Below are 13418 nucleotides of genomic sequence, written 5' to 3' on the forward strand. Positions count from 1 at the left end.
AACAAGCAGTGAGTAAATGATTCCTTAACTCATAATAAATTCCAAAATTTTCATCTAATACCTACTAGTCCCTAATCAATTTCGGGCATTTAATAATTATACCTCTCAAGCCATAACATAATATCAAGTGTTTTCGGGTTCCGAGTATTTTCACGCACGATTTATGCCGAGGTCATACGGCTTGATCCAAAATACTGTGTGTACTGCCGAGGGTCGAACGACACAAACCATAGATGCATCTATTATACTACTGAGGCGAACGACCTGCTCCCATGAGAATAAAGAAGTTTACCTCGTTCGCGGAAGCACTTGCGACACGAGAGGACATGGATTTCTCCTAGTTATTAAGTATTCCTCAATTCTTTCCCCAAATAAGAAATCTAACTTGGAAGTTATCAACTTTAAAATCTCTAGTCTCAATTCTTTCCACAACAAGCATGACAGTACAATTAAAGCATAATGTAAATCTAAGACAACCCTAACATCTCATGGAATATAGCTACATACGGACTCTCATCACCTAATGTGTACGTAGCTCCCCACACACGTAATTCACAACAAAGAAATACACCTAGGGGAATGAGTTCCCTCTTATAAGGTTAGGCAAGAGACTTACCTCATTATCAAGCTCACTTTCGGTCCACTAATCCGCTCTAAAAGCCCCAAGTCGATGCCGAACAATCTGAAACTAGTCAAATATTATATAATTTAATCAATATATACTCAAAACTTCATAATTTAGCTATTAGAGTAATCATCCCACCCAAATTGGAAAATTCTTAAAATTCGCCCCACGCCCACGTGCCCGAATTTCGGACATTTTCGAAGATAAATATTACTCATAGCCTCACAAATTAAAATATATAATTTTCACCCAATTCCATAATTATTTTCGTGGTTAAATCCTATTTTTATCAAAACCTAAAATTTTTAACTAAACCCATAATTTTCACAATCTAAATGTTAAAATCTACCCATAATCTATGTATTTAACTTACATTGGATAGAAATTACTTACCTTCAATAGCTAGGTGAAAACCCCTCTCCAAGAAGCTCCAAAATCGCCCAAGAGATGAAAGAAATGAGTCAAAAATGGCCTAAGTCCCGACTTAAATAAACCTCACTGCCTCCAAAAATTCCTCTTCTACGGACCTTGGGTCGCACCCGCAATGCCGCTTTTGCGGGCACTTCTGCGGAACACACATAGCCTAGCACTGGGCGCACCTGCGGAAGGGCACCGCACCAGCGAGCCAGCTTCTGCGGCTCGCTTTTTGCACCTGTGACCTTGCCTACATTGGCTTCCTCCGTGCCTGAGATCCTGTAACAACCCGGTCGGTCATTTTGAGTATTACAGCTCTGTTATCCTATTTACTGCTCAATTTGTTCTTTACAGTTGTTATGTGACTTGCCGGGATAATTGGTTCGAGTCTATTGAGGGTTTGAAATGAATTGAGACACTTAGTCTCAAAGATGAAAACTTAAGTTGAAAAGGTTAACCGAATGGTGAATTATGTTAAAACGACCCCGGAACAGAGTTTTGACAAATCCAATAGCTTCGTATGGTAATTTTGGACTTAGGAGCGTGCCCGAATATTTTTTGGAATTACGTAGTTAAATTAGGCTTGAAATGGCTAAAATAGAAATTTAAGTTTGGAAGTTTGACAGGAGAGTTGACTTTTTGCTATCGGGGTCAGAATCCGATTCTGAAAATTGAAATAGTTCTGTTATGTCATTTATGACTTGTGTGCAAAATTCGAGGTCAATCGGACTTGATTTGATAGGTTTAGGCAACAAATGTAGAAGTTAAAATTTTTTAGTTTCATGAAGCTTGAATTGGGGTACGGTTCATGGCTTTAGTGTTGTTTGATATGATTTGAGGCTTCGACTAAGTTCGTATGATGTTTTAAGACTTGTTGGTGTAATTGGTTATGGTCCCGAGGGGCCTCGGGTGAGTTTCAGATGGTTAACAGATTAAATTTGGACTTAGAACAAATATGGGAATTTCTTCCTACTGATGCAACAACACCTGCAGAAATTATCACGCAGGTGTGAGCTCGCAGAAGAGAGCCTGGCATCGTAGAAGCATGAGGTCCGCAAAAGCGGACAAAACCTCGCAGTAGCGACAAAATGGTCGCAGATGCGGCCTTGGCTAAGGAGGGACTGGACCGCAGAAGCAAAGGTTGGTCGCAGAAGCGAAAACTTAATCGCAAAAGCATGACCGCAAATGTGGCTAAAAATGCCGCATAACCGAAAGCACTGGACTGGCTACAAAAATAGAGGGGTCCGAGATTTTCTCATTTTTGGGCATTTCAAACACGGGTTGAGGCGATATTTTAGAGAGAATTCACGGGAAAACTTGAGGTAAGTCACTTGTGATTATAGTTAGTCAGAAAAATTGAATTATCATCGAGTATTTCGACTAGATTACGTATTTTCGAGGTAAAATTCGAGGATTTGGACCTAGGCATTTGAAAATAAGATTTGAGGATTTGAGGGTCGAGTTGATGTCGGAATTTGGTAAATTTGGTATGGTTGGACTCGTGGTTGAATGATCGTTCATATTTTGTAACTTTTGTTAGGTTCCGAGACGTGGGCCCCACATGTGATTTTTTTAGTGCAATTTCGAATTTTGTTGGAAAATTAGTATTTTCATATGGAATTATTTTTATATAATTTGGATTGACTGAATCAAATTATTTATGACTAGATTCGAGGCGTTTGGAGGCCGATTCGCTAGGCAAAGGCATTGCAGAATAAAGAATTACACGGTTTGAGATAAGTAACAGTTCTAAATTTGGTTCTGAGGGTATGAAACCCCAGATTATGTGTTATGTGATCGGTTTTGAGGTGACATACATGCTAGGTGACGGGCGTGTGGGCGTGCACCATAGGAATTGTGACTTAGTCAAATTCCATGGAACTGTGTAGTTGAATAATCTGTTGTTATTTGTACATTCTCCATGTCGTAGAGAAATTGAACCACAAACCATGTTAGAAATCATGTTTAGATTATGTGTTGGCACTGTAGGGACCCATAAATGTTGTGTACATGTTAAATTATCTGCTAAATTGTTAGTTTGTACTCAGTCGCAGTTTACTTGTTTATTTTATCTCAGTCTCTATTTTTCCTTGTTGATACATTATATCATTTCTGTTAGGGCTGATTTTCATGATTACTGAGAGCCCGAGAGACTGGAGAGATTTATGACTGAGTAAGGCCGAGGGCCTGATTGTGAGATATTGATACTATATCACGTGAGTTGTCCGTGCGGATCTAGATATTATACTATAACACGTGAGTTGTCCATACAACAAGTGAGTTATCCGTGCGGATCCAGATATTATACTATAGCACGTGAGTCGTCCATGCAGCATGTGAGTTATCCGCGCAGATTATAGCGCTTGGGCTGAAGGATCCCCTCCGGAGTCTGTACACACACCAGTGAGCGTAGGTACCTACTGAGTGCGAGTGCCGAGTGCTGAGCGAGTGGGAGGACTGAGTGACTGTTTCTCTGAGAGGATGCATTGATTTCATTTTTTTTGTACTTCAATTGTCATATCTCACTGTTTTGGAAATTTCTGAGAGATATTATCTTCTGTTTCAGTTGAACTTGATATGAAATTACCGTTTGGGACTTAATTGTTGAACTTGCAAGCATGCCTACTTTCTTATGTTGGAAATTACTTTAATTGGACTTAGCTGTAAAGCTCGTAACTACTTTCAGTTCTTTATTTAGTATTGTTACTTGCTGAGTTGGTTGTACTCAAACTACATCCTGCACCTCGTGTGCAGATCCAGGTACTTCCAGACACGGTGATTGCTAGTTTTTCGGAGCTTTATCTGTTGGAGATTATCGAGGTAGCTGCTTGACGTCCGCAGACCTTGACTCTCTTTCCTTTCAGTTTTGTACTGTTCTATATTTTCAAACAGTGTTTTTATTAGTCAGAATTTGTTATCATTTAGATGCTCATGTACTCAGTGACACCGGGTTTTGGTAGTGTTTTATGTCGGTATTAGTGAGATTTTTGTATTGAATTTAAATATTATATTTTCAAACTTAAAAGAAATTATGAATTATTGAGATTGTTGATTTGCCTAGTATCGAGATAGGCGCTATCACAACATGCAGATTTTGGGTCGTGACAAATTAGTATCACAGCCTAGGTTACATAGGTCTCACAAGTCATGAGCAGGTTTAGTAGAGTCTTGCGGATCGATACAGAGATGTCTGTACTTATCTTCATGAGGTTGTCAAACCCTTAGGAAAATTTTATTTTTTTGTATTCTATCGTGCGAATTTGTTAATTTCGGAAACTAAATTTCTGTTATTCTATTCTCTCACAGATGGTGAGGACGCGTACTACCGGATTACACGGCCAACCACCAGTGCCACCAATTAGGGCCGTGAGAGGCCGGGGCCATGGTAGAAGTTGGGGCCGAGGTAGAGGTCGAGGTGTAGCTCGTACAGCAGTTGGAGCAACACTTGTAGCACCACCAGTTGCTCCAGCTCAGGAGCGGATTCCTGATATAGTTGAGCCGGCGAGACCAGCTCTGGCACCAGATGTGCCTATTATGATTCCAGGCCTTCAAGAGGCTCTAGCATAGATATTGAATGTTTGCACTGGCCTTTCTCAAGTTGTTTCATCTCAGGCCACACTAGCTACTTCTCAGGCCGGGGGAGGTACTCATATCCCTGTTGCCCGTACTCCAGAGTAGGTAGTGCAGGGACTTCAGATACCGGGGGCACTACCAGCCCAGTCGGTTGCAGTTGCTCAGGCCCTGGTAGTCCCCGTTATGGCAGATAATGAGCAGATGAGACTTGAGAGATTTGGGAGGCTTCTACCTCCATCATTTAGCGGTGCTGCGTTAGAGGATGCTTAGGGTTTTCTGGATAAGTGCCAGCGGATGCTTCAGACAGCGGGTTTTCTAGAGACCAGTGGGGGTCTCGTTCACTACTTATCTATTTTCTGGGGTTTCCTTCAGATGGTGGGAGGCTTCTGAGAGGCGTAGGCCAGTCGGTGCGGTATCACTTACATTACAGGAGTTTTCTGTTCTCTTTTTGGAGAAGTTCGTGCCGCAGTCTCACAGGGAGGAACTGCACAGACAGTTTGAGCAGTTTCGGCAGGATGGCATGTCTGTGATCCAGTACGAGATGGGGTTTTCTGAGTTTGATCATCACACAGTTTGGTTGGTTCCCACTGATAGGGAGAGGATTAAGAGGTTCATTGATGGCCTCACGTATCAGCTGCGGTTGCTTATGACAAGGGAGAGCTATCTGGTGCCATTTTTGATGAGGTGGTTGACATTGCTCAGCAGATAGAGGTGGTCCATAGCCAGGAGCGTGGTAAGATGGAGGCCAAGATGCCTCGAGGTTCGGGCAGTTTCAGTGGGGTACCTTCTGGGGGCAGTCCTACCATAACAAGGGTGGCACTTATAAGCCCGCTATGAAGACTCGTCCAGCTCATCGTGGTGCATCAGCTAGCCACGGTTCTTACAATGCTCACTCAGGCTAGTCTTCATTCAGTGCACTACAAGTGCAGAGTTCTCACCATGCCTAGTCTACTCAGGCTTCTACAGGTAATTCCTCGGGTTATCATGAGCCGCAGTTTTGTCATAGGAGGGATTGTTTCGAATGCGGAGACTTTGGTCATATCAAGAGAGATTGCCCTAGGCTGTTGAGTGGGGATCCACAACAGAGTTCTCGGCCGATGGCACCAGCACCAATAGTTACACCACTCGCCCAACCACCTCAGGGTGGGGCTCAGTCAGCTAGGGGTTGCCCAAGAGGGGGAGGCCGATCTGGTGGCGGTCAGGCCCGATTTTATGCTCTTCCTGCCAGGCCAGATATCGTTGCTTCAGATGTAATGATCACACGTGTTGTCTCAGTGTGCTACAAGAAAGCTTCTATATTATTTGACCATGGTTCTACTTATTCGTATGTATCATTGTACTTTACTCATTATCTGGATATGCCCTGTAAGTCCTTAATTTCACCTGTTCGTGTGTCTACACTGGTGGGCGATACTATTATTGTGGACCGTGTGTATTGGTCGTGTGTGGTAACTATTGGGGGACTGAAGACTAGAGTTGATCTCTTATTGCTCAGTATGGTTGACTTCGATGTAATCTTGGGTATGAATTGGTTGTCTTCATGTCATGCTATTATGGACTGTCACGTAAAAACTGTGATATTGGCAATGCCAGGGTTGCCGAAGGTCGAATGGAGAGGTTCTTTAGATTATGTTCCAAGCAGGGTAATTTTTTATTTGAAAGCCCAACGTATAGTTGGGAAGGGGTGTTTGTCATATTTGGCCTATGTGAGAGATGTTGATGTAGATACTCCTACTAATGATTCAATACTGGTAGTGCGAGACTTTTTGGATATATTTCCTGCAGACCGGCCAGGTATGCCACCCTACAGGAATATTGATTTTGGTATTGACTTGGTGTCGGGCACTCAACCCATTGGAATTTGGGGCCTCATAAGAAATTGTGTCGTCCGCAGAAGTTGATTCTAGGTAAGTTTAATTAAGCATGAGTCTGCGGCCGCAAGAAAAATTATGCGTACCGTAAAATTTTCATTGCGGCCGCAAAACAACTCTTTTCTTGTCTTCAGAGAAGGGTGATATTTGTGATTCAATGTGCAGCCGCAAGACAAGAAGTGTGGTCTGCAAAAAATAGGTTGCGGTCGCAAAACAACCAATTCTCTGTTATCAATGAGTTGGAATATTTATGGTATCTGAGTTGCAGCCGCAAGACAAAATGTGCGGACGCAATCCAAAGCTGTGATCGCAAAAGAAAATTGTGTGGTCCGCAAGGACCTTTCTACAGCCGCAATGAAAAATGTGCGGACCGCAAATCCCTATCCTGCAAGTATGTTTTAACTGTGTTCCTCACTGTATCTTCTGGCATGTCTTTACATTCATTGTATGTCTGAACTTGAATTGCAACTAATAATCGCCTTTGCTTGGTACAGAAAATGGTTCGATCTAGAGGCAGAGGCGATACTTCGAAAGGAAGGGTTGACCCTTCTCGGGGACAAGAGAAGAGACCCTTACCTAGTTCCCAACAATATGAAATCAGAAAGAAAATAACAACCAACAGAGGGAGAGGTGCAAATCTTTCCGAGACCAGTTCTTATGCCCCATCTAGGGAAGCATCAGAGGGCAACTCAACCTTTGTACATGAGCAGTCGGCTGTCTAGTCAAGGCCACCAGGAAGGTATCTGCTCAGGGACAAGTCACAACACTTCCGAGGGTTTGAAAAGTGCTAGTCAGGCTTCTGAGCCTTCCACTACACCTGTCCCTGAGGCACCGGAGACACAAGTTCAGGATATCCCCGATGATGGCGGGGGGAGATGCTATAGTTACCGGACTCGAAAGGTCGAAGAAGAAAGAGATATGGGAGGACCATTTTGTCAGTTTGGCAGCCTTCACCATTTTTCGTAAGTGGTGGCCAGTGAGGTCGCTCACTCTTGAGCGACAGTTTCAGTTGAAAGATCTTGAGAGGTATAACCTGGTATTGTTGAGATAGTTTAGAGAATGCAAAGGATGGATGTGTTTACCCAGAGCGTGGTGGATGCTAAGGAGTACCTTGTCCGAGAATTCTACACCAATGTGGCGCATATCAAGAAAAGGACAAAGGTGACGAAAGGGAGAAACCTCAAGGTGCGATTTGATCAGCACACATTGAACACATACTTGGGATTTGATGATATCGAGCCCACAAAGTACTTAGAGAAGTGTGAACTTGGGTATGCAACTCGTCCTTGGCTATCAGAGATTCTAGCAGCTCCTGGGCCACCACCACCTTGGATCACAGTAGGGGTTTCTATTTGCAGGAGCACTCTGAGCTATGAGGCAAAGGGGTGGCAAACCTTTGTATGCAGCAGACTAGACCCGTGCCAGAATGAGACATATCTTCTGATCCCTTGGGCAGTTCTAGCTGAAATCATCATGGCCGGGTACCCTATGAATGTGGGTGCCGCGATGTCGACTAACATCTCCATGATCGCTCGGCAAGTTGACACATCATACCTATATTCGAACACTATTACAAAGTATCTCACGATGCAAGGGTAGAGCCGAGGGACTTTGATATAAAGGTGCGGCCGAAGAAACGTTTCTCATGGTACTCACTGATGGATGCACACAACCCTAAGAAAAAGGGTCAGTCGTCTATCACCACAGGGCAGTCTGATGAGCCACCAGTGGTAGTTGCAGAGGTAGTTGATATTCCATCATCTTCGGCTCATTTAGTGCCGCAGTTATGCCTCTACCACCATCTTCAGTTCCCACTACAGCTCCTGCCATAGGTTCCACCTCGGCTTTGAAGCCGGTGCCCATGCCTAATGCTCCATTTTCTGCATTGCGAGTCTCCTAGACATTGGCGAGCCTCAACAATTAAATGCAGACAGCTACTGCAAAATTGCCTAAATTATCCAGTACTGTTGTAGCGTAGTCTTCTATTCCGGCACCTCAGATGCCCCCATCAGTGGAAGATACATTGAAGAAGCACCTGGAAAACCAGAACACCATCATGGCTACATTGGTACAACATGAGTCAGTGATCGAAGAGTTGGGAAAAGAATTAAAGAAGATGAGAAGGTCTCAGTCCTCCAAGAAATTAGTGGACAAGCTCCAGAGACAAGTTACCAAGCTTGTTGCAGCCGGAGATATTCCATTTGACATGCTGATTGACCCACACTAGCCAGGCCCAGATCTTACAATACCAACAGCACCGGTGGTACCAGCTGGCCAGTTTGACAATCCAGACTTTGGTGCCGATACTGCAGAGGCAGTGCGCCAATTGTTCACCAACCCAGTCACTCCCAGAGTTGAGGATGATGGGATCTAGTTGGAAGATACTGAGGGTGGTGACATTGCTGGGGACACAAAGATGTCCAAGGAGCCATAGGGAGTCTTTTTCTCTCTTTCCCTTCCTTTACTCTTATTTTGTTAAGCATTGGGGATAATGCTTATTTCTATTCAGGGGGTGGAGTTTATTTGATCTTATTTGATGATTCTGAGACATTTGGCTTGTAATTACTTGATACTATTTTCTTATTCTTCTCTCAGTATGTATATATCTTCTCTTTCTTCCTCATTATGTATATTCATTATGCTTTCGATAATTTTTTATATTGTAGCTTCTTTATGTTTGTTTTCTTATTAGTTAGTGTTTAATTAGTAGCTTCTTTTTATGTTTTAGTTTCCTGCATATAATATTTCAAGCTAGTTATCTAAGTGGAAATATGTCAAGACCCAAAATCCATTATAGGTCGTGATGGCGCCCAACGTCGCCGTTAGGCTCGCCAACACTTAATTATTTATTTTTATTATTTTTAAAATCATAATCCATGTTTAAATAGATAGGTCAGTGCATTAAAATAAGTCGTAGTTACTTGCGGTTTAATGTAAATATAAGGTAAAAGTGTGCCAATGTAAAACAATCCATAAACAATTTCTAGAACAACCCCAAAATCCGGTGTCATAAGTGCATGAGCATCTACTAGGAATATAATAAATTACAACATATGTCTGGAATACAAGTTAGACAAGAGAATATAAATAACTCTGATGGAGACTCTGTATGATGCGGATCGTAACATGGAATGCAGCTCACCGTAAAGTCCCCGCAATGCCTTTGCGCCCAAAAGACCACCAAACATATATATATATATACCTGCACAATAAGTGCAGCAAGTGTAGTACGAGTACGTAAATCAACGCGTACCCAATAAGTATCTAGCCTAACCTCGGAGGAGTAGTGACGAGGGGTCGACATCGACACGTACTAGTGGTCTAATAAATTAAATACAGTAGGAAGTAAACAAATATACGGCATGGTAATAAACAGTATTAACAAATATAGGTACGTGGTACAATCTTCCTCTTAACAGTAAACTCAAGCTCTCAATTATCAGTTACCGCCTCAACCGGAGTATATATGAAATAGAAATCACCAGATAGGTCGTCACAACTCAAATCAGGAAAATACACGAATACGCTGGTTTCTTGTCAAATATTACGCAGGACGCTATCGAGGCGAACGACCCGATCCCATAAGAATATGATACTGCTGAGGCGAACGACCCGATCCCATAATAATGTGTACAATGCTGAGGGTAGAACGACACGAACCATAGATGCATTTATTATACTGCCGAGGCGAACGACCCCCTCCCATAAGAGTAGCTACATAATCCTGCCGAGGCGAACAACCCGATCCCATTAGAATAAAAAGCTTTAATGGGTCCTTTAGCCCACTCACGAATAAACGTGTGAGTTATGAACTTTAAGGATAGCTTGCGATGAAAACGCACGACGCGGGTGGAATTCATAAGGGCAGCATAAATTATTCCGCAGGTTATCAAGTAGCTCGTCACATTTCTACAATAGCGAGTCTATCACCCTATGCAAGTCTAGTCTCAAGTCGTAATGCGAAATAAAGGAATTAAACGAGTAAAGATAACTCAAATAGTACAATTATAGCATGGCATGAACCTAAGTTTGCCCGGACATAATCAGGAATTCTAGCATACGCACGGACACTCATCAACACATACGTGCGTAACTCCCACAACATGTAGCACATAAGAATATAGCACCTACGGGGTAAATTCTCCTTCATAGGGTTAGACATGAGACTTACCTTGCTCCGAAGTTCCGTAACCGGTTCCAACGCTACTCTAATGCTTCAAACCCAAAGCCTATCGATCCGAAACTAGTCAAACAATCGTGAAAACCAATAAAACTATATTCCAATAATTACAATTTAACAATTTATAATGATTTCCAACTCCGCTCGAAAAGTCACAAAGTCAACCCTCGGACCCACTTACCCGGATTCCGAAAGTTTTCAAAGATAAACTTTAGCCATAACACCACGAACTCAAATGTATAATTTACTCCAAATTCCACATCCAATTTCGTGGTCAAAATCTAAAAATACCAAATTCTAGGTTTTCTACCAAAATCCCATATTTTTAGTAATTTCCATGTTTAAATCCATATATAAACCATGTATTTAACTCACAATGTATAGGAATCTCTTACCTCAAGATTGATGATGAAAATGGCTCCTCTAAATCGCCCCAAAAATCGCCCAAGCAAGAGAGGAATGAGTGAAATGGGCAAAAATCCTTATTTAAAACAAGTCTGCCCAGGTCCTTTTTCTTCGCGATCGCGAAGAATAGATTCAAGCTGCTAAAAATTAACCCATCGCGAACGTGGAAAGTCAAGCGCGAACACGATGCATAGGGATTCAACTTTTCACGATTGCACCCCTCCTCACGCGATCGCGATGAACAAACGTGTAGCATCAGGCCATCCCTCTTTCCTTCTTCACGAATGCGGTACAACCCTCGCGTTTATGTGGTACAACTGACCATAGCACTGCAATCGTAGGCCAAATCTCGCGACCGCATAGAACATTTCCAAATAACCCTTCTCGACCATATGTCGAGCCTTCATAAAAGAGATGATCCGATTAGGTTTCCTGACAGGTGAACCCTTCCACTCCAATCTAGGCAACTTTGTTATCGTCAAGGTAACATTCTTGGCATGGCAATCAAAGATAGCGTGATATGGAGATAACCAGTCCATGCCCAGGATAACTTAAAGTCGGTCATATCGAGCAGCAGAAGATCCGCTCTAGTCTCATAACCACAGAATGTAACAATTCAGAAACGATAGGCCCGATCCACAATAACAGAATCGCCCACCGGAGTGGACACATAAACAGAAGTGCCCAAGGACTAACGAGGAACATCCAGGAAGTGAGCAAACAGAGATGACACATATGAATAGGTGCACCCTGGATCAAATAATACCAAAGCATCCCTACCACATACAGAAATAATACATGTGATCATGGCATCTGAGGCCACTACATCTGGTCTGGCCGGGAAAGCAAAGAATCTAGCTGGAGCGCCACCTGTCTAGCCTCCACCTCTAGGACGGCCCCTACCCACCTTTTCTCCTCCTCTGGGCAGCCGGACGGCTGGTGCGACTACTGGTGCTGAAATCATGGGCTGCTGACCCTACTGCACTGCTTTGCCCCGAAGTCTGGGAAAAAATCTCTTCATGTGTCCAGGATCCCCGCACTCATAACAACCCCTCGGAGCGGTGGACTGCTACCATGAGGTCTGACCCTGATGGCCTGAATACCCACTGGAAAAACCCTGGATAGCTGGTGGGTGGTAGGAACTCTTTGGCATGGCGCTAAAATAGGGTCAAACTGGAGCACCTCGAGGAGGCGGCGGTGCTAGATATGTCGGCATGCTCGGCTGACCACTCCCAAAATGTCCTCTGCTCCTAAATGGAGCACCATTGAATCCTCCCGAATGACAAAACCGCTTGTCCTGTGACATCTGCTGTCGGTCCCGCTGACGATAACCCTCAATCCTCCGAGCTATCTCCACAACTAGCTGGTAAGAGGTCCCCTTCTCAACCTCTCGGGCCATAGTGGCCCGAATACCGGAGTGAAACCCCGCAACAAACCTTCGTACTTTCTCTGTATCAGTAGGAAGTATCATAAGTGCATGGCGAGAAAATTTAGAGAATCTCACCTCATAATCGGTCACTGACATTGGTCCTGCCGGAGCTGCTCAAACTGAAACCGCAACTCTTCCCTCTAGGAGGGTGGAATATACCAATCCAAGAAAAGGCATTTAAACTGATCCCAAGTCATGGGAGGAGAACCTGCTGGTCTGCCGAGAAGATGTGACTGCCCCTATCTGCAGGCCCTGCCCTCCAGCTGGAAAGTAGTAAAATCCACCCCGTGGGACTCTAATATCCTCATGTTGTGCAGTCGGTCCCTGCACCGATCAATGAGGTCCTAGGGATCCTCATGTCGCTCACCCCCGAAGACAGGAGGGTGTAGCCTAGTCCATCTGTCCAATAGCTTATGCGGCTCACCGGCCGCAGCTGGTCTAGGCTGAGGTACGGCTGTTGCAGTAGCTGGGTTCCGCCCACGGGTAGTATGCCCGGGGTCTGATATACAGCAGCTGCATGTTCAGGAGCCTGAGCAATAGGGGTTTCTGCTCCCCATCCCGCCTGAGATGTGGCTGGGTCTGCTGGAAATAAACCAGCATGGGTCATAGTGTCCATGAACTGCAGCATACCGCCCATGACCTCCTGAAATCCCGGTGCAGACGTGAAATCCACCGGGGTTGGCTCTACTGTAGGCATCTCGCCCTGATCCTCAATAATAGGATCCTCTGCTGGATCCGTTGGTGGTATAATTGGGGCCACTCTAGGACGTCTTCGTCCCCTACCTCGGGCCGATGCCCTTCCTCGACCTCTGCCTCGGCCTCTAGCAATATGGGGAGTAGCTCCTCCCGGGTCTGGAACATCCGTCGTTGCGCGTTCTCACCATTTGTGAGAGAATAAGAGAAAGACACTTAGTATAACAT

General features: G+C 44.0%; 1 protein-coding gene across 1 annotated transcript; it reads right to left on the bottom strand.

The window, feature by feature from the left end:
• Positions 1–12236: 12236 nt before the first annotated feature.
• Positions 12237–12593, bottom strand: LOC138894790 (uncharacterized). Its single transcript, XM_070179520.1, has one exon. It carries the CDS (start codon positions 12591–12593, stop codon positions 12237–12239), a length of 357 nt encoding a protein of 118 aa, XP_070035621.1.
• Positions 12594–13418: the final 825 nt, after the last annotated feature.

The sequence above is a fragment of the Nicotiana tomentosiformis genome, chromosome 6 (assembly GCF_000390325.3).
Source record: "Nicotiana tomentosiformis chromosome 6, ASM39032v3, whole genome shotgun sequence".
Classification (NCBI taxonomy): Eukaryota; Viridiplantae; Streptophyta; class Magnoliopsida; order Solanales; family Solanaceae; genus Nicotiana; species Nicotiana tomentosiformis.